General features: G+C 38.7%; 1 protein-coding gene across 14 annotated transcripts in view; it reads left to right on the forward strand.

Moving 5' to 3' along the window:
* Positions 1–20,619, forward strand: part of ACER1 (alkaline ceramidase 1) — a 74,844-nt gene extending 54,225 nt beyond the window's left edge. For 6 of the 14 annotated variants that reach the window (XR_004231206.1, XR_004231197.1, XR_004231195.1 and 3 more), the window contains 7 exons: positions 5,457–5,571; positions 6,322–6,463; positions 6,541–6,678; positions 7,096–7,230; positions 7,484–7,714; positions 16,225–16,357; positions 20,193–20,619. Coding sequence is in view for 2 of the 14 variants with exons in the window: in XM_031947751.1 (XP_031803611.1) it covers positions 5,457–5,571; positions 6,322–6,463; positions 6,541–6,678; positions 7,096–7,230; positions 7,484–7,667 (714 nt within the window). In the remaining 12 variants the exon portion in view is untranslated. Of the gene's footprint in view, positions 1–5,456; positions 5,572–6,321; positions 6,464–6,540; positions 6,679–7,095; positions 7,231–7,483; positions 7,715–12,412; positions 12,548–16,209; positions 16,358–20,192 lie in introns of all 14 variants that reach the window. The other 8 variants (XR_004231200.1, XR_004231198.1, XR_004231203.1 and 5 more) reach the window with 8 other exon arrangements.
* The last annotated feature ends 2,095 nt before the right edge of the window (positions 20,620–22,714 follow it).

Below are 22,714 nucleotides of genomic sequence, written 5' to 3' on the forward strand. Positions count from 1 at the left end.
CTTTTTATTTTTTTCCACTTAGTTTATTTATTTTTAATACATATTGCTTCAGGGTAAAAGGGAAAAACCATGGGAGAGCAGATGGCATTTTCTGTCTTTTGGGATTGCTTTGGATCACTGAACCATTGAGAAAGACCCAAGTCTTTCATAGTAGATCATCACACACTCATGCTGTTATTGTGTAAAATGTATTGCTGGTTCTGCTTGTTTTGCTCAATATGAGTTTGTATAAATATTTTCAGGCCTTTCTAAAATCAGCTTGTTCATCATTGTTTTATAGAACAATAACATTCCATTACCTTCATATACTACAACTTATTCAGCCACTCCCCGATTGATGGGCATCCACTCATTTTCCAATTCTTTGCTACCATAAAAAGAGCTGCCACAAACATTTTTGCACATCTGAATCCTTTTCCCTTCTTTATGATTTTCTTGGAATACAGACCCAGTAATGGCACTGCTGGGTCAAAGGATATGTACAGTTTTATAGCTCTTTGGTCATAGTTCCAGATTAAGCAGAATAAATCTAATCCTTCTGCAAGACAGGTCTCCAATCTAGTTTGAGATGACCATTCCCAGCTGCCACCAAGAGGGTTGCTAGCTGACAGTGGACTGAGTGCTAGCCCATTTAAATCGGACCTCAGACACTTAATAGCTGTGCGACCCTAAGCAAGTCAGTTAATTCTGTCCTTCAACTTAGTTCCTTCAACTATAAAATGGGGATAATAATAGCAGGATCAAATGCAATTAAAACTTTAAGTGTTTAGCACATAGTAAGAGCTGTGTGAATATTAGCTATTATTATTTCCAGTTCTTTCAACGAATTCTTATCTGGCATAGTCTCTGGTCCTTTCATCAATGGGGTTTGTTCTCTTTACACTCCAGGTTTTCAATATTCTCCTTTAAATGTGCCCCCAGAATTCAAAACAGAACTTCAGGTGAGGTTCTGACCACAGTGGGGCTTTAGCTGGACTTCTGAAGAAAGTTAGCTTTGTCCGGTCCTCTAGAAAATATTCCTGAGCATCCATCATTTGGGAACCTGTCCTTTGGCCTTTTCCAGAGCAGACTATATATACTCAGGTCTCCTAGGGGGCCCTGGGACTCTGAATATCCTGAGGTAAGAAATTGTGGATTGTTCATTTCAAAGATGGGCCCCCACAGAGCCTACCACATAATATTCTGTCAGACTTGGGGTCTCACAGATACCTCTGTTTTTTCTACTGACACAGAAGCCAACCTATCCACATCTCATCATGTGGGATTCTTGTCTGCCTTTCCCCATAAATATTTAATTGAGGATTTACCCAGTGCATTGTAGGGATCCCCTCTTCTTTCAGATTCTGTAGATATCAATTCGGTGCTTGGGTGGTCAGTCTATTAACTCTTTTTATCACTAAGTAATCATCCCACCTCTTCTTCTGGTCACAAACATCATAATTTGATAATTCTATTTAAATTAATATTTTATTAATACCTCTTGTTTTTATATTTCCAAAAATAACTGTCACTCATTAACCATTCCCTACTCCTAAAAGAAAGAGAGAGTAAAAACAACATACATAGTGATCAAATCTGACAGTATATACAATGTCCTGTAGACCACAGACCTCTTCAAGGAAAGGAGAGAGAAAGGAGGAGGATATGCAATCTGTTTAAACCCACCATGCATCTTTTTATCACCCTTTGGATAATCCTCAAATGTAATTCTTCTGATCATGATATTCTACTACTTACAGTCACATGACATCACCAAAAGAGTACCATAGTTGGGAAATGAGCTTTTGTGGCAGCGAGCACCTTGAGATCACTTAAAGTCCCCAGCATTCCCATCAATTTCTAGTTCATTATCTATTGGCAGTGCCACTCTAAGTTCTGTGTCTTAATGGACTGGGTTTCATGTCATAAAATGGGAAATACGGAGTTTTCATCCATTTTGTCCACTATGGATGGTTAGAGCAATCCCAAGATTATGAATTTCTTTGGTAAAACTTCATGCTATTCTGAGAACCTGGCTCAGTTCATCAGATGTCATCACCAAATAGTAGTAAAGATTCTTCTCATCAAAAGATAACACTTCTTTTATTTAAACTTAGAGCAAAATATTCTCAATGATACCGAGGAATACTTTTTTATTGGATATGTTTTATACCTCACTTGATGTTGGAACTCAATCTACTTTGAACAAAACTATTATCTTTGTCATACCTGTCATGAAGTGTATTTTAAACATCTTTTTATTTTTTTAATATTATGGACTTTTGACAAATAAAAACAATTATGATCATTTCTCAGACAAAGAAGAGCTGAGAAGGGATTATACAAGAAATCTGTAATCTTATCCCATAAAGGTTTTGTTGTGTTTTGGTTTTTTGGGAGGTTTTGCTGAGGCAATTGGGGTTAAGAAAACCCCAGGGTCATACAGCCAGGAAGTGTTAAGTGTCTGAGTTCACATTTGAACTCAGGTTCTCCTGACTTCAGGGCTGGTGCTCTGTCCATTGTACCACCTAGCTGCCCTTTGTTTTTTTGTTTTGTTTTCTTTTGTTTGTTCGTTTGTTTTTTTAACATAGTACTTCTAAAATGGCCCTACTTGTCTGCATCTTTGAAGTTCCTTCTGCTCTCTTAGTATAGTTTTTTTTTTCAAATGTTTGATTGATTTATTTCCTTTTTTTTAGTCATCACTATCAGTATACTCTCCCTATTGTCCCATAACTGACTTTCTATCCCTCTTCTGTGACAAATAAATAAGGTCAAACAAAAATAAAATTTACACTTAGCCATGTCAAAAAGACCTGAGTCATTTGTCATCTCTAGTACATTAGCCTTCTGTCAAGAGTCAAGAGGCATGATTTCTCTTTGCCATTTATAATCCTATCTGATTTCAGTGTAGTTATGGAAGATAGTTTGCTTAAGGAAAGACTTTTTTTCAGGGAAAGACTTGTAAAACTCTGTTTTATGCCATCAGTTCAAATGCTTCTGGTAATCCACAAAAAATAAACAGCCTTATCCTGTATTGTTTACATTTCTTGGCTAGTTGCAAAATTTGTTGAAGAAAGTTGTCTGTAAAAACATGTCTTTTATGGTTCATTCTCATGTTTTCACCAAGGATGCCCTTAATGCCTTCATAAACCATTCTCAAAAAGATTTTCTAGAGACAAGAAAGTAGACATATGAATTGGTAGTTGACTTTTTCTGTTGCTAATATGCTATGATTTTTTCTGGACTAGTCTTTCAAATTCCCTAATTCTTTGAGATATTGTAAAATTAGGTCCTTGAGTGACTTTTAAGTCCTATCTCCTCCAATATGGATATCTTCTGACTATCCTCAGTTTCGGCCTCAGTTTCCTCATCTGTAAAATAAGCTGGAGAAGGAAATGCAAACCCCTCTAGTATCTCTGCCAAGAAAATCCCAAATGGGGTCACAGAGAGTCAAACCCCATGATTTCTTGAGGTAACCCATTCCTCTTTTGGTCAGCTCTAATTGATTAAAAGATGTTTCCTGATGGCATGTCATTTCAGTTTTTACCCATGACTCCTGATTCTGCCCTCTGAGGCCAAACAAAGCAAATTCTCATCTTCCCTTCATCCAGCAAGCCTTCAGATACTTGAACAGAACTGTTGTGACCTGCTGAGACTTCTCTTCCCCAGGTCAACCAAGTCCATGTCTTTCAGCTGATCTATATATAATGTGAATTAAAGGTCCTTTGACACCTGGGTGTCCTCCCACAGCTCTCCAGCCTTCCAGGGCGCCCTAGTGCCTCTCAGTGCAGCCCAGGGTCACATTAGCCTTTTTGGATTCCATAGCATGCTCTTAATTCATGTTTAAGTTTGTATCCCACTAAAACTGTTTTTGTTCATATAAACTACTCTCTAACCATATCTATCTCATCCTATACTTGTATTTAGTATTTTGCCCCCAAATGTAAGAGTTCTATTCAGTTTCATTTGTTTAAATCCATCCTACTGCTCTAATCTGACATTCAATGATATCCCTTCAAAGGGAAAATAACAATGACAGATAATATTTACATAGCACTCACTATGTACCAGGTTCTGGGTACAGTTATCTCATTTGATCTTCACAAAGAGGTAAATGCTATAATTATCCCTATTTTACAGATGAGGAAATCGTAAGAGGTCAGACAGTTTAGTATCTGTTTAGTATCTGAGGCTGGATTTGAATTCAGGGCTTTGTGATTTCACATCTGATCCTCCATCCACCTAGCTGTCACAGAGCAACAGATGCAACTCTTCCTAGCTCATAATTTTCAAGTACAGATCAGATTAAAAAAAAAAAAAGCTTTGTTGTTATTACAAATTATGGCAGGAAGAGACGACAAATGACTGATAGTTTTCTCTGACAATATGTTTTGACCATTTCCTCTGTGAATCAAGTAAATTCTGATTATTACAAGTCCTTTCCTGTTAGGATTCTTACAAAACGATGTCAGTTGTCTAATTTTAGCATCGTGCTTAGCAGTTCTCTAATTCAGAGTTCACACCTTTCACACCTTTAAAAGTTCATACATTAGTTCACACATTAGCGTTGCAGATTCACAAGTCAGAATCCCACTCTCTTGGAGGAGGAGTCAACTTTGAGTTCACACCTCTAAAAAAGGACATAAAAGGACAAGCCTCAGCAAAGGGTCAGTTTAGGAGATTGAGAGCCAAGATTCAGAGAGAACTGGAGGCTGAAGCTGGCAGAGGCAAAGGACTAGCAGCAAGAGCTCTCGGAACCAAGGAAAGCTAACTGGGCTATTTTGAAAGAGACAATAAAGGATTTGAACTTTTAACTCCTGACTGCATCTGAGGTGATTATTATTTGGAGATGAAACTAAGGCTGCCTCCAGAAGTCCCCCAAGAAACTTGCTTCCAGAGAACCATCATATTTTAGAAAAGAAAAGAACACTACAATTTCCCATTAGTGTAAAGAGATTTCAGTGAAGGACAGTTAGGCTACATACTCCTTGCAATGGGCTTTGGAAGTAGGACAGGGAAGCTTGTTTCTTCCAAGTCAAAGAGAGGTGCTTATCACCTTGTTAAAAAATGTTAGACAGGACAGGACCAAGCACAGGCCCCTGAGGTTCTCCATGGAAATCTCCAGCCACGTTAACATGGAACCATTGGCAACTACTCTTGGAATCTGAAAACAAGATGGGAGGAAGTTACAGGCCTGGTAAATGGACTGATGGTCCAATAATTTGATAATTTCCTTCCTTTCTTTTTTTGTTGTTGAGGCAATTGGGGTTAAGTGACTTGCCTAATGTCATAGAGTTAGGAAATGTTAAGTGTCTGAGAGCAGATATGAACTCGGGTCCTTCTGACTTCAGGGCTGGTGCTCCTTATAAGTTTGGTTGATTAGTTTTGTTTTGTTGTTTTTTATTTTGTGTGATGGGTGAGGGGAAGGATTTTGGGGTTGCACCTCCGAACTGACCTTGGCCATGGTTGTCTCATAGATCAGCAATGTTCCCTTCTTCATCATTGGGCCTCTCATGATGTACCTGATGCATCCTTATGCTCAGAAGCGCTCCCTCATTGTGCAGCTGCCCTGGGTCCTCTTCATGTTAGTAGGTATGTTAGAGCTACTCCTTGGATACTCTGGCCATCTCCCTGGTTATAGGATCTTTCGATCAATGTCTCCCCAGTCCCACAAGCCCCTTCTTGAGGTTTCCCCAACAAAGGCTCCCCTGGCTAAGACCTTTCCTATCCTGATCAGTGTTTCCCTAGCTCTGGGCTCCTCTGGTCAGCATCTCCTTTATCCTGAGGTTCCATGCTGAGTATCTCCCCAACTCTGAGGTCTCTCACCTATATCTCCGGCTCCGGTATCCCCTAGTTAGTATCATTCCAACCCTTAATTCCCCACAGATCAGAGTTTTCTAGGATCTGGAATCAATTGGTCAGTATTTCTCTAGCCCTTGGGTTTCTAGAACCAGGCAGGTACTGTTTGGCTATCTGTAATGGAAATAAAACTGGAATTTGAATAAAAGACCTATATTCAAAAAGCCAATCCTGCCCTTTATTGCCTTGGTGACCTTTCCCTTTTCTGGACCCCAGTTTCTTAATTTATAAGAAGAATTTGGATTTCTAAAGTCCCTTCTCAGCTATAAACTCTTAAGTCCTATGATCCTACCAATATTATGGACCCAGCAAGTCTGGAAGTATTCCCCCCCAGCCCCCACCCCCGTCCCCGCTCCACCTTCTCAGAGAATAGGAAATAGGAATGAAGAATTCTGTCCTGATAAGGGAAAAGAATAGACATCAAGAAAAAGTGCTTTGAGAACCAAGGAGTGACTAAGTCCAACCTCATCTTATTAATTCTAGGCGCATTCTCTGTGTACTTCCACATGACGCTGAGTTTCTTGGGGCAGATCCTGGATGAACTGGCCATCCTCTGGCTGCTGGCAACCTGCTATTGCATCTGGTTTCCTCGCTGCTACTTTCCCGCTTTCTTGAAGAGGAACAGGTATAAAGGGAGGTGGCCAGCTTGGGCCTTTGCCCTCTGCCCTGCCCAGCCTCATTCCCTCCTCCTCTGGGCTGCAGGTCACACTTCACTTACATGGTCCTGTTCATCGCAATCATAATCACCTTCCTGGCCTTCCTAAAGCCAGTGGTCAATGCCTACGTGCTCAACTCCATCGCACTGCACATTTGCTACTTTGTGAAAAAAGAGTACAAGAAGTGAGTGAACTTGGTCTGGGGAGCATAGGAGGGAGGGAGTAGCCTTGGCTGTGTGCACTGAGACCCCAACCCCAGAAATCCCCCTGCCTTGTCGATATACCAACAGAGACAAAGATCCTTAACAGGATCAAAGGATTTTAAGTTAGAAGGGTTCAGAAGGTCATTTTGTCCAACCCCCCTCATTTTACAGATAAGGATAAAGGGACAAACATGCATACATGTCCCTTTTCTCCCACCCCTTCAGAGCAAACCCTTGCAGATACAGAGATGCTGACCCATGCTTGCAAGGGACTCGCCCCCCTGGCACCTACTTGTTCTGTCTTCCCACAGTGGGTCCTCCTCCTTTGCCTCTAGTTAGGGGAGATTACATTCTGGGAATTGGCGTTATAATATACCTTCCCCTCCATATGTCCCCAGGAAACATGCTCAAGTGAATCATATGATCACGGTATCTGTGCTATGGTGGTTATTGGCTGTGTCCACCTGGATATGTGACCGGATCTTCTGCTCCTACTGGCAACAGATTAATTTTGCCTATTTGCACAGCCTCTGGTAAGGGTCAGACTGGGATGAAGGACAGGGTTTGGGGAGCTCCGTATAGGGCCTCAGTAATCTCAGAGGTTGTAAATATGGAAGAATCCCTAGTAATGAGCTGGGAGGTTGGGAGAAGGGTGAGTTTGTAAGATTTCAGGGGTTCTGGGAGAAATTAGGAGGATCTGGGATTATGGTAATTTGGAGGGATTCCTATGGGATGAGGAATCAGTAAGAGGTGAATTCATAGAAATTCTTTTACCTGTTCCTCTAGGCACATCTTTATCAGCATTGTGTTCCCATATGTAGTGGATGTCTTAATTATTCTGGATGGCCGGTATGAGATGCAGGATAACTCCCTGGAAATCCACTACTGGCCTCGGGATGAGTGGCTTATGGGGCTGCCCTATGTGACTTTCAAGGGCGAGAAGGTCAACAGTGGGGGCAAGAACTGCTGACGGCCCCAGAGTTTGGAATAGCAGGTCTGTGGTGCTGATGGGACCAGGTAGGGGCATCCGGGCTAGGCAAGAAAAAAAAAATCTGTCCTGTAGACAGAGACCTCAGGCTGCCACCCTGGCACTGAAGGGGGAACAGGGTTGGGGTACAGGGTACTTTGTTCCCATGTTAGAGGAACCAGCCCCTCCGGGAAAGGAAACAACAGGGGAGGCTATAGATGGGAAAGTGTTTCTGATGTCTATGGGTATGGGTATGGGACAATGAACCTGGGGTCACAGGATCTGGGTTTGAGTCCTGGCTCAGTCACTAACTTAGCATCTTATCCTGGTTAAGTTGATTCCTTTCTCTGAACCTCAGAAAGGTTGTATCTCTTTGGTTCCTTCCCCTTCCAAGTCTTATTATCCCTATGACCCTAGACTCTCTCTCTGCTTCTCCAGCTTCCCTACACATACATACAAGCCAGCCTGAGACCTGGCACAGCACATGCACATATACTAATGGGTATGGAGTCTCACCTCTGACATCAGCTCCCTAGGTGACCTTGTCCCTTTCCCCCACCAAACTTCAGTTTCTCCACTTATAAAATGAATGTTAGACTCATTGATCCCAACAGTCCCTCCAGCTCCTTCTATGGTATGAAGATAGAGAAATTTCATCTCTCTGACACTTGGCATTCAACAAAGGGAAAGGGATCAGAATGGGCGTAGTGAAAAGAAGTCAGAAGACCTGAGTTCCAGTTCTGGTTCTGTTCCTAATTACCTGTGTGACTCTAGGCAATCCCTTCCCCTATCTGGGCCTCAGAATCCTTAGCTACCAAACAAATAGATTAGACTAGATCTCTTAGCTTCTTTGTATCAGTCCCATGAAATCCTCACCTTGTACCTAGAGAGGTCAGTCTTGTGGTCCCGACCAAAAGCAGAGAAATGACCTTTAAGGTTTCAGCTATTTCCTCTCACTCCCTTTTCTCTTCTCCCATCCCTCTCAATTTCCCTCTTCCACAACTAATATTCCTCTTCAGCTTGGTGCTGATAGATCCTGGATGGTGAGACCAGTCTGGGAAAGGGGCTGGACAAGAGAAATCCCAGGCTCCAAGAAGGTCCATGCCTGAGGTTGAGGTTGGGGAAACTAATCACTCCTAAAGCTTCATGACTTCCATATCAACATCTATTCACTTCCATGTTTCTGAAACCTAGGTCTGTGTTCCTGGTCATTCTCCCAGAAGTGACCTCCAGGCTTATTTCTTCTTCCTCCCCCACAATGTCTCTCTCTCCCAGAATCACAAGATCACAGAATCTTAAAATTGGAACAGACCTTTGAGGCTTTTTAATCCAGCCATTACCTGGGCAGGAATGCCATTCTCAACAAGTGGCTACCCAGCCTATCACACAAAACCCTGGCTGATGTTCCTTATTTGTCTTCCTAGCCTTCTCTAACTGTCCCCTGTGTTCCTCATCCCCTCCCGCCTTTCTCCTCAGTGTACCTGACCATAGCATCACAGGAATCCTTGAGTCTTGAAATTGGCACAAACTTCAGAAGGCTGTCTACCTGAACAGGAATCCTCTCAATTATTTCCAGAATGACCATCTACCTCCACTCAAAGACCTCCAGGGATGAGGAACCCATCTCTTCCTGAGTCAGCATATTTCACTTTGGAATAACTCAGATTGTTGGAAATTTTTCTTTTCCATGAATGGAAATTTTCCCTCAAAATAATGGCTCCACTTTGCTTCTACTTCCTCTGTAAGAGATCACATGGAACAGGTCTTAGCCAATCTCATACTTGAAGATGGCTCTCGTGTCTCCCATCTTGCTTATCTCCAGGCTGAGTATCCTCACTTCCTTCAAACGATTCTCCTATAGACAGAGTCTCCCATTCTCTTAGCATCCTAGGTCTTTCCTCAGGACTTACCCCAGTTTGTCAATGTACTTTACAAAGGATGACCCCAGAATTGACCACAAGAGTGGAAAGTGTTCTAGGTTCAGAAGCAAAGGGTCTGGGGACAAATCCTGGTTCTGCTCTGCCTTTATCTATGCTATCTTGAGTTAGTCATTTCCTCTGTAAAATGAAGGAGTTAAACTAGAAGTGACTGCTGAGGTCATGATCAGGTCTCAATGTAGGATCCCATGTGGGGATTTCAACAAGATGGCTCTGCTTTGCTCTGGAAATTGCTCTTCAATGAAGACGGCATAAGACTGCATTTCTTCCTCCAAGTTTTACCCTCTGGTACCTCCTCATGATGTAGAGGCATTCTCAGGATTTCAAAAAGCTGTAAGTAGGGATAGCACAGGATAGCACAGGCTCTCTCAGGACTAATGGACATGTGTCTGGAGGACCTAATCTTGCTGAGTATGGAAAAGGTACCACCAAGTATGGTAGGTTAATGCATGTTTTGTTCACAAAAAACTTAAATATTATCTGTTACATTACATAAGAGTTGCAACATACTACCTTGTTGGGAGCATTCTTTGCCCCTCAAAGTAACCTATTCTGGAAGTTGTATTATACTAAAGTCAGATATTGCCTTAGCTTTTTTTTTCAGCTATAGGAGCTTAAAATGCATTAAAACCTGTATACAAATTGTTCATCCATTCATTTATTCATTCATTCATCCATCCATCTATCCATTCATTCATCAATACTGCTTCAATCAACACTTATACAACTGATATTTCTTTTTCAATCTGTGTGGAACTTTACATTTATCCCTATTAAATATTATATGCCCCTACTAAAGAACTCCTTCAATACTTTGTTGTGCTATGAACCTTGGGTCCATGAAGGCCATGCCAATGGAATACAAGTCTGGTGGGCTACTGCAAGTTGGGAAATAGAAGCCTAATATTTGAGCACCTGCCTAGCAGAGTGGCAGAGGCCACCAGGTAACAAATATGCTGCTCATGAATACTAAAGAAAGAAGCCATCCACTAAGGGATGGTTGTATCCATGGAGTCCTAGCAGGAATAAATGGACAGATCTTCTGGAATATTGTAATTATTTGATTCTGCCTATTCTTCTGGGTTTCTAAGATCTTCTTAGAGCCTGATTTGACAGTCTAGCACATTAGCTACTTCTCCCAGAAATGTGTCAAGTACACCATCCAAGTTACTGATAAAAATAATTAGCGGCAGGAATGACTCTTGCGCTACTTTTCTAGAGCCCTCATCAGTTCATTAGCTAGTAGACTTCTTCCCTTCCCTTCTCCAATATCTCCTCTCTCCTTAACCCATTCACCCCATTCTTCCTGTCTAATGCAGACTTCCCTCTCACTCAAATGTTCCCCATCTCCTTTAGTTTCTTCCTCTCTCCAGTGTTTCCAACTATCCCCAGTGTCATTTTTCTCTCTCAGTGCCTTCCTTTCACTGATATCTTCCTTCTCAATTCAATAAATATTTACTAAGCATGGTTCTGTGTCCAGACTCTGGACACCAAGAAGAAAACAACAGTCCTTGACTTCAAAAATACATGCAAAACGAGCATGATACAAGGAAAGCTGGCAGAGGAGCCAAGAAGAGGTCCAGACAAAGCACTATAAGAAATCGGAGGAAGGAGAGACCTCTTTCACCAAAGATGGGGAAAGCTAAGATGAAGGGGAAGGGACTTCAGTAGTCAGAGGAGCCAAGTTCATCGGCAGCACAAGAATGTGAGTTGGAGAGTAGTGCAACTTATGGAGGAAGTCAAGGAAGAGAGACCATGTGAGATAAGGCTATGCAATAAGTACCATGCTAAGTATTGAAGATCCAAAGGAAGGCAAAAGACAGAAATTCTATCTTCAAGGAGATCCATGGGAGAGACAACATGAAATAAGCAGCTAGGTACAGGCAACTGTATATGGGATAAATTGGAAACAATCAGCAAAAAGATGGCACTAAAGTTAAGGTTACTTGGAGCTAAACAGGAGAAGGCTTAAATGACAAGATCATTTATTTTGAAGACAACACAGGAAATGACTCTGTAAATGAGACATGCACCAGGAAGATTGTTCAGGTAGCTATATAAAGGATGCATTGGACAGGGGGAAAAGCTAAAGGTGGCAGGAAGACCACTTAGAAAGCTATTATAATAATGCAGATGAAAGATGAGGAGATCTAAATTAAGATGCTGGCAGTAGGTAGGGAAAGGAAGGGTCCTAATGAGGAAGTAAATTAAAGGGACCTGGCAACTGATTGGGGGTGGGCAATGTGAGAGAAAAACAACAGAGAGAAAGGGAGAGATAGACAGATGGGAAAACAAGCAATGGAGGGACAGACAGAGAAAGGATGGGGCAAGGAAAGGAGAGACAGAGAGACAGAAAGGGGGAGACAAAGATGGAGTCAGAGAGCAGCAAAGAGAGAAAAAGAAAAACAGAGACACGGAATCAGGGACAGAGAGAGCCTAAGAGTAGCTCCAAAGTTGCATGAAATAGTCTCTACCCTCAAGAACCTTATATTCTTTTGAAGGAAATAACACATACAGAAGTAAATAAAGGTCAAATAATAAAATGCTAGGCAGTGTAATAATGATGATGATGATAAGTAAATACTAGGTAAGGGTAATCAGGGAACCCCTCTGATTTGCTTGATTCGGTGTATCCCTTGAGGCTAAATCTATTTTTGAAATTCTACCTGTGGGCCATATGCTAAGGCACTCACATGTATTCTTATGTGTCCTGGTTAATGGGAGTTATACTGAAGATTTTGAGATCAGAGTACATAGTAACAATAATTTGAGAAGTGTCCAGATGATCAAGATCAATTTCCCCCATTACAGCCGTTTCAGGAAGGGAGGGAAGCTACCAGGAAGCCTTATATAGAAGATGGTACTTGGGCTGAGATTGAAGGGATTCTAAAAGGCAGAAGAGAGTGTACTCCACACGTGGGGACTAGCCTTGACAAAGGCACGGAGGTGAGAGAGGGAATGTGGTGTGTGAAGGAAAACATTCTTGCTTTTTGGGTAGGTTTGACTTGACCGTGCACTGCATGAAAGAGAGGAATATATAAGAAACCTGAAAGAACTAAAATAGGAAAAATGGAAGGAAATAAGAAAAATTAGCAGAGAATTGAGTTTGGAACATGTTAAGTTTGAGGTATTAATTGAGAGATTCAAGTAAGATGTCTAGGAGTCCATTAGAAAAGTAAAACTGGTATTTCAGGGACATGTTTGAGGTTGGATGAACAGCTTTGAGAATGACTTATAGAAAAATGTTCATTGAACCCATGAAAGTAGATGAAATCAAGAGAGAGAGAGAGAACAGAGAAAGAAGAAGGCACTCAGGAAATCCTGGCAGACATCATGGCGGGTGAATTGGAGCAGATTGCTGAATTATCAAAAGGAGGAGTGGTCAGATTGGTAGGGAGAGAAGAGAACATTGTCATGAAATCTGAGGGAGGGAAGAGCATCCTGGAGTAAGAACTGATGAAAGGCTATTGAATTTTTCAGTTAAGGTAGAGGGAAAAAAATTCAATGAAACCATGAAGGTTGAATAAGAGAAAGGGGATGATAAGAGAAATGGTACATGGTTCTCTCTAGGAACTCAGGAGACCCAAAATGGATAGGATCAAAAGAAGATTCTTTTGAGGGAATAGATGAGATAGTGAGGGGAGGTATTTGTACATATTGAGTTTGAAGTGATGGCTGAACCCCAGGTGAACACATATCCAGCAGACAGTTAAAAATGTGGGCTCAAGGGCTATTGAGGCTAGATTTGTAAATCTGGAAGGTTTGAGAAAGTAAAAATGGGAAGCCATGGAAACATACAAAATTACCCAGGAAGAGAATGTAGAAAGAGAGGAGTCTGCACACGGCTTTGAGTGATACCCATGCTTAAACAGCACCTCCCCATTGCTCTGTCATTCCTATATACCATTCTCTTTGTAGCTACCTCCCCCTCTCCTAAGTGTTGCCTCTCTTTCTAGGGTTGCATGCTATGTGCCGAGCACTATGTATAAGTAATGAGGCACGGTGCTAAAGATTATAGAATAGATTGATAAGCAAAACATATCAATATGTAGGATGCAGAAAATTCATTTTATGCAAAAACAGATAAAATTTGAATTTGCATGTTTCTTATACAATTAATTTCAAGTTAAAAATGCAAGCAGGACTGTTGAGGCATCTGATACTGATAAAATGAAATTTGATTTAGAAAATGAAAAAAAACAAAAATATTTAATAACTGCATATTCACTAAAGAATTAGACAGTTAAGTGTATAAAATAAATATAAACCAAGTATAAGAATAATAAAAATGTAATAGTAGCATAGGATTTTAACATAACCATTATCAGAAGATGACCAATCAGATAAATTAATAGTAAAGAATTCACACATATGCATTGTTTAATAGTTTGGAATTAATAGATATATGTAGAAAACAAAAATGGAGAAAAAGGGAATAAATTTTCTTTCAAATTAAAAAAGTACTGGAATTATACACGTACTGTATTTAAGACCTTAATGCAATTAAATTAAGAGTGAAATAAAAATAAGATGATTAAAAACTACAGAATTCCTTGGAAATTGAAATATAACATTAGTTATTGTATAAAAGCAAAAACAGAACATGAATTTTTAAAAACAATGTGAATATAATATAATTTTTCCACAATATAGACAAAATTACCAAATAAAATATTGTCTAGCAGAAGACATTCAGAATATTATTCACTGTGTCAAAGCTGGTTTTAAATTCGGTATGCAAGACTTGTACAGCATCAGAAAAGTTATGAATATGATACAGCATATAAATAAAAATAAAATATGCTTTATCAGTAGATGGAGAAAAATTGGAATAGAAGAATTTTTCTTAGATATAGATAAAAAATATCTACCTTAAACCAAAAAAGCAATATAACTTGCAATGGAGGCACATTAGAAGCAATCTCACAAAAATCAAGTATAAAATAAAGATCCTCTATTCTCACCACTTTTATCAATACAAATTAAGATAGTAAGAGACTTCTTGATAAGGATAAAATTATGAAATATACACACATACACCCACCCCCCAGAAAAATGGAAAAATATAGCATGGGCAATTGAAAAAGAGCTAAAGGGTAAAGGCATTCTGCATCATGTGATACTTTAAAACACTATTACAAAGCAGTTATCATAGAAAATATACAAAAAAAGAGAAATTGAAAATTCAAATAAAGATACTGGATACCCAATGAAATATATTTTAAAATTAATTTTTGCATGCATATATATGTATCTTTAGAAAAAGGATTCTTGTGTCAAAAAATATGCTTCTCTTTTCACATTCCCTCCTTTTCCTCAATATCACTTTATTTCCCTAACATCCCCTCTTCCCCTCAATGTCTCACCTTTATTTTCCTTTAAAAATTTTTCAGAGGCAATTGGGATCAAGTGAGTTGCCCAGAGTCAATCCCTTCTCCTGAATGTACCCCTCTTAATTTTCCATGTCCTCAGTCTTCCTCTAACACCTATTTCCCCCAGTGTCCTCTATCTTCTCTAGTATTATCCTTCTCCCCATATTCACTTCACTTCCTGGCTGTCTCTTTTCCTTTTTCCTTATCTTTCACAGTCTTTCCTTATTTTTTCTTTTTAATCTATCACTTTCTTTTTCTCTCACTCCCCCCATCTCCACTTCCCTTCTATTATCTACCTAACATGTCCCTTTCTCTGCCTCACTTCCTTTCTTTTGTCCCAATGATGACCCTTCCATTTAACTATTTTTTAATTTTAACATTTTATTATTTTATTTTTTATTTATTTATTTTTTGCTGAGGCAATTGGGATTAAGTGACTTGGCCACGGACATACAGCTAGGAAGTGTTAAGTGTCTGAGGTCAGATTTGAATTCTGGTCCTCCTGATTTCAGGGCTGGTGCTCTATCCACTGCGCCACCTAGCTGCCCCTATTATATCTATTTTTTATTTTAAATTAAGATATTTTAATATTTATTATTATTTCTTTGCTTCTTTCTGCCTCCCATTTTCCACTGTTCTCGTTTCCCTCTACCTAAGCATTTCCTTTTTTACCATAATACAATAGGCATATTCTTTATTATTTTTATTATTATTATTATTATAGCTTTTTATTTACAAGTTATGTGCATGGGTAATTTTACAGCATTGACAATTGCCAAACCTTTTGTTCTAATTTTTCCCCTCCTTCCCCCCATCCCCACCCCCCCGATGGCAGGTTGACCAATACATGTTAAATATGTTAAAGTATAAATTAAACACAATTTAACACATGTCCTAACAGTTATTTTGCTGTACAAAAAGAATTGGACTTTAAAATAGTGTACTATTAGCTTGTGAAGGAAATCAAAAATGCAGGCAGGCAAAAATATAGGGATTGGGAATTCTATGTAATGATTCATAGTCATCTCCCAGAGTTCTTTCACTGGGTGTAGCTGGTTCAATTCATTACTGCTCTATTGGAACTGACTTGGTTCATCTCATTGCTGGAGATGGCCACATCCATCAGAATTGATCATCATATAGTATTATTGTTAAAGTATATAATCTCCTAGTCCTGCTGTAATAAGCACATTCTTAAAAACAAAGAAACTAAATTTAAAATACCATTAATAACAGTTATTTGATGTGTAGATTGGGAGGTCTGAAACTCAAACAGCATTTAATTAAAGGAGGAGAGAAATCTTCACTGGATGAGAGCTAAGAAACTTGAGAAGAGCAGAGGTGATGAGTGTGACTTTGGGATGGAGTAGTGACAACTATGAAGGTAAAGTTTTGGTGTATCTTTTGAATCCTTTGAAAACTCTTCTGCAATATAGGGTGTATATCAGAGTATATTTAGATTTCCTTTCCCTTGTCACAAACTCTAGGAGAAAGTGATCATTTGCTTCTAGGTTTCCCATTATTCCCACTCCAGGAATCAGTTGACATCAATGTCAAAATATCTATATCCAAAACCTCAAAAAAAAAAAAAAAAAAAAAAAAAAAAAAGAGAGAATCGATCTCAGGCCCAAAAAATACTCCCTGGAAGAGCTCAAAAAGTATTTTTTAAAAATCAAATAAGAGGGATAGTGATAAACAGTTGATCAAGAACAAAATTCCCCCTGGTTTGTTTTTTGACTTTTTGAAGGATGAAATTAACAATAAAAAATGTCAAAATGTTCTCAGTTCTGCTTTCAGCAGAGAGAGAGCTCTAGCAATGTCATCATGATTAAAGTCCCCCTCCTCACTACTGTATCCTGCTTCTGTCCTAAGATTATCTGTTTCCCAAACTCCTTATCTAATTACTCCTTCAGTACAAGCTATCCACTGTATCCCAAAGATGAAATCCACCTTCCATTGCCCTTCATCCAAATGCTCTCCATTTGCTTATCCCATTCTGGCTCTTAGAATTCCTCACTGATAAATAATACTGCCCACTACCCTGCCCTTTCACTTATTTCTTTTGAATAAGGAACATCCATACAAAGCAATTTCCAATTATTGGTTCCACTGCACCAGTATCAATGATACATATGATGTCATATTTGCCTCTTTACATTAGGATGTCTAAGACCATAAGCTCATCCATCTAGAGCTGGAACAGACCTCAGAGTCCATCTAATTCAAACCACTCATTTTACAAATAAGGAAACCAAAGCTAGAGTAGATTAAATGGCTTGCCCAAGGTTCCAAAAGTAGTATCAGAGGGAAGATTTGAACCCTAATCTCACTACTCTGGAGCCAGTGCTTTTTCTTCAGTGCCATGTTACCTACCTAGTAATCTAATGCCATCTTCTTCCATTGGAACTTCAGCTAGGGAGTGATTGATTTCAACTTGGGGTAAACAAATAGTCAATATCTTCGGTATTGATTGATGACTATTGAGAACAAGCTTCAGCATTGATTGATGACTGTTGAGAACATTATGGAAGTATTTAGCCCTTCTGTCTAGGATCATGTCCCTATCACTAATCAGTGTGGCCCCATCAGCACTGAATAGTTGAGATGCACCATAGGTCTTGGCTAATAAATAATCTTCATTGCATTTGATTCATAGTCATCTCCCAGAGTTCTGTCGTTGGGTGTAACTGGTTCAATTCATTACTGCTCTATTGGAACTGACTTGGTTCATCTCATTGCTGGAGATGGCCACGTCCATCAGAATTGATCTTCATATAGTATTATTGTTGAAGTATATAATGATCTCCTGGTCCTGCTGTAATAAACATTCTTAAAAACAAAGAAACTAAATTTAAAATACCATTAATAACAATTATTTGATGTGTAGATTGGGAGGTCTGAAACTCAAAAAGCATTTAAATTAGAGGAGGAGAGGAATCTTCACTGGATGAGAGCTAAGAAACTTGAGAAGAGCAGAAGTGATGTGTTCAAGCATAAAACTGAATTTCATCTGCCTTTTTATTCAGCCAAGAATCTTGCATCTCTAAGTTTCTATTGTACTTTACTTTTGATGTAATCAAACTCTACCTTTTTAGAGATGGATGAACTATCCTGCTGGTATAGCCTATGGAGTTCTCATTTTTCATTTAGCAGCTTCCGAATTTCCCCGTCATTTTCATCAAACCAGTCTTGATGTTTGTGAATATTCTGACCCAGATGAACAAATGCAGTTTTGTACATCAAATTTCTGAAAGCTGTCCACTCCTTTTCTGCTCCATTGTTGCCAACTATCTGTTGGCTCAACTTATTCTTCAAATTGTTCCCTTTCAGAGAAACCCTTTAATTTGTTGACATTAATTCTTCTTTTAGTCTTTTTGCCTTGGGGACAGCCTCTTTTGTTGAATGTGAATATTCATCTTGGAAACGATAAGTTTATGGTCAATCCCAGCATTCTGTCTGTCTCTTCTTACAATCACATAGTTTATTAAATGCTGATGTCTGCTCTGAGAGTGCATCCACAAAGTTGTATTGTGTTTAGGTAAATGGAATACAGTATTGGTGATGAGAAGGTCATGAGGCACAAGTATTCAATAGCAAATAATCATTGCTAAACTGCCAAGCATTCCAACTCAACTGTAGAGAACATAACTCTACTGGGCTGGCCATTGTTTGAATGCCAAATGTACACTTGCCAAAAGATTTATTTTATGGAGAATTCACATAGGGTCACAAAGTGGTCAGAAAAAGCAATACAAGGACAAAGCAGAATTGAATTAGCCCAAAGGAAACATGAAATACACAAAATTAGAGAAATTACTTCAAATGTTCATAGGAACTATTTGTGTCCAATCTGTGGCCAAGCACTCGGAGCTTCCTCCTCACTCCCTAGACTTTCCCTATGGTACCACAGAAATCTCTTCATTCTGGAAGTTCACTTTGGAGTTCTCACACATTCTTCCTAAATACAGTTCCTACCAGAACCTCCAATTCAGAAATTTAGATCTTTATTTTTCTCCAAGATGCACTCTTAAGGACTTTCCTGCCATTTCTTATTCATATTAATTTTTTTAAAATCTACTTATTCTACTAAGCTTATGTCTCTCAGTTTTTCAGCTTCCTTTTTTATATTTTGTCTTTTCCTCTTAAAAGTAAACTTCTTGAAGATAAGGAACTATTTTGTTTCTGCTTGTTTTTGTATTCCCAGCACAGTGGCTGGCACATAGCAAGTTTAATAAATTCTTGTTGACTTGATTTGCTCCAGCATTTTGCTAATTCTTGAGCTAAGATAATACATATCAGGTCCCCTGGTTTTTGACCTGTACTTTTGACTGACAATATTTTGACAAATATTATTCAGGAGCTCTCTTTTTCTGGTAAACTAGGCAAACATATTTAATTACAATGTGCTTCAGTGCCAAAATATCTATTAATATCTCTTAAGCTCCTGTATCATCCTTTGCAAAAGAAAAGTAAAAGGGAAAAGGGGGGAAAGCAATGCAGATTTCTCAATGAAGTTTCTTTCTATAGACCTCTTTAACAAATTGTCTTCCAGAGCCCAAGTCTTCAGTTCAACTGGGATTTGACTCCCAGTCATTGTAAGAACTCTCTCCCTTCCGGCGACTTAATCTGGAAAACTCCTTTGACTTCTTCACAAAGTGCTAATAGTTATGTTGATACCTCACCCCTGCATTAAGAATGGAGGAGGAGATATGTTTTGAAGCCCCAGACAAAGGTTTACTGTCCTATAATATAAGCTTATGAAGTTAGTTGAAGGGAAATTTGTCTGGAAAATACCTCACACAATTTTCTCTTCTTAAAATCCATCTCTCCAGAGAATGGCACAGTAGAGATAGCACTACTCTGAAATCTGAGGACTTGAGTTCAAATCCCACCTTTGACTCTTACTACCTTGGGGCATTTGGCAAGTGACTTAATCTTGCTGGTCTTTAGTTTTCTCAACTATTAAATGTAGGGATTGAATTAGAGAGCCTCTAAGATCCCTTCCAACTGTCAATGTATGACAGTTTCAATCATCTCTCTTCTCCAAAATCATTATTCCAAAAAAGTTACTCAAACTCAATTGCTTTTTGAGTTGTCTCATTTATGTTACTATATTCACTATGTATATTTTTCTGCTGATTTTAGTTTCTTCATTCTACACCAATTCATAACACATCTTCCTGTTTCTCTGAATTTCTTATCTTCTTCATTTTGTATAGCTATAACCCAGTATGTCAACTGACACAAATTCTACCAAAGAAAAATAATTCTGGATACCGCCTGGCACTATTTCTGCTGAGGAAGCCTCAGGGTTGGGTCAGACTTCCATAATCTGTGCCATGAATAGAAGAAGGATTGGGTTTAAAGAAAGAACATTTGTTGCAGTTTTCCATCCCCTTCCTGCCACTGGGAATTAGCAAACTGGAGAAGTCCCATCAAAGGGAAAGAAGGACTTTTTGCTTTTGTTTTAGAAGAAAAATTTGACAGCAGCAATGACTGTGATGGCCAAAAAAAAAAGAGACTGAACTCTGATCCTTGCAGGCTTTTCTCCTATGGGTGAGCCTCCAACAACAAAGAAACAACTCCCCAAGAGGTTGAATCATTTCTCTCCAAAAAACTGAATAAACCAGTAACATGCTTAACTTACTCTTTTCTTTTCCTTTTTTGCATTATCTTCTGGAAATGACAAACATTTAAACATTTTTTGCTCTTTAAGTCTAGTCATCAGTACTGATGTAACTGTTTTAAAAATGTTTTCCTTTAATATAAGAAAATGTGATCATTTATGACTGCTTGATCCTACACCTCTGTATATTTATTCCATGTCATGGAATGGCAATGGAAGGTTGTTAATAGGTAGTTGAAAAACAGGATTAAATCAGGTCAGAGATATTAATCTCTGCCCAAATATTAGGGTCCCTCCCTTAGAGCTCCAAGGATATATGTATGAGAGGATCTTATGGCGATGGTTGTTGTTATTTTTATTTATTTAACTATAAGCTCCATAAAATAGCAGAAGGAGGCCTATGTGTTAGAACAAAGTTATCCTTGAGCTAAAGGAGGTGATGATTGATATTATTTATTTAACTATAAGCTCCATAAAATAGCAGAAAGAAACCTATGTGTGTTAGAACAAATTTATCCTTGAGCTAAAGGTGGTGATTATTATTATTTTTATTTAACTATAAGCTCCATAAAAAGCAGAGAGAAAGAGACCTACCTGTGTTCTGACAAAGTTATCCTTGAGCTAAAGGCAACTGAGCCATTGTTATAACCAGATCAGCTGGCTGAAACTTTGAATGTCTGAGACAGACCTCATTTCTCTGAGGGAGATGGGGTAGAGGTGTGGACCAATAGAAAGATGCTGTCTGTCCGGCAGGCTACTTAGTAAGAGGAGAAGAAAGTGATCTGGGAAGAGTCAGATCTTCCCAATTTCTTTGAGGGAAGGGAGAGAAGGGAAAGGGGCCAGCCAAACTTTACTCCAAGACACACCTCCTGGTTACAAAGCACAGTCATATTCCATTGAATTCTTAAAATGTGTTAATCTATTTCCAAATCAAACGACACTCGTTTTATTTCTAGTTTTGATGGTATCTGTGTTTTTAAGCAGCAAGAAATCAAATGATGTCTCTCTTCCTTTCCATGAGGCTTCCTCTTTCCCTCTCCCCAGTATATTCCCTCTTACCTTCAGTAATTCCCTCTTCTTTCTAGTGTCATCTCTCCCATTTTCCATCAACTACCCCCAGTACTCCCTCTTTCTCCCCAATTTTCCTTCTCCTTCTGCTCTGCAGACAGTACCTACTCATCCAATAAAGGTTAAAATGTGCTTCCTCTCAAGGCCCCATTAACCACTGATCCTTCCTAGTAAGGCAAGATGGGAACCTGATGGTTATTGTCAAATCTTCATGTCTTGCTCCTCCATCTGCATCCAGCAAGGAAGCCAGACAATTAATCTCAAAATTCTGTGAAGCAATGGAAATGGAAGGAATGGAAGTAGGAAGGAAGAAGTGGGAAGCTAGAGTTAAGAAATTGAAAATATAAGAAAAAAGCTGAAAGATTAAAAAATTTAAGAGAAAAAGATTTACAGGTATAAGGCTAACTACCAAGGAGATAAACTAATGGTAAGTTGTGTAAAGACAAAAAGATAAGTGTATAAAAATCCAAAGATCATAAACACATTGAACATATACTATGAAGAAAAATTTCCAGTAAAAATGAGAATTTTTTAATGACTTCATATTTGTAATAGATTTTGTATTTCTTGCCTTTTTATGGATGGGAGGAGAGGGGAGAAAATCTGGAACGAAAACAAAGTAAAACTGAATTTAAAAAATAAGAATTCTCTAGATTCTCAAAATATTATAGAGCAACACTAAGAAACTCAAGAATGGTTCAAAAGAAAAAACCTTTAAAAGAAGACATTTTGATAGAAATTGGATCATAAATTAGAATTAATGGAAATAAATAGCAGGGTAGAAAACTTAAAATAAGCACTGGAGAATCTCTCCAAGGAAGTAGAGCCTCTAAAAAAGAAAATAACATCTGAAACAAAAAAAAGTGGAAGAAAATTTGTCAAAAGAGAAGTAAAAGTCAGTAACTTTTAGTAACATGGATTATATATTAGCTAAAAGCAACTAACCTTAAAGACAGTATGCAGAGAGATAAAAATATTAGGTCTCCTGGGGGAAAAGGATAACTTTTAAAAACTGTATGCCATATCACAGTAATTTAAAAAAACAAA

This window comes from Sarcophilus harrisii, chromosome 1 (assembly GCF_902635505.1).
Source record: "Sarcophilus harrisii chromosome 1, mSarHar1.11, whole genome shotgun sequence".
Lineage (NCBI taxonomy): Eukaryota > Metazoa > Chordata > Mammalia > Dasyuromorphia > Dasyuridae > Sarcophilus > Sarcophilus harrisii.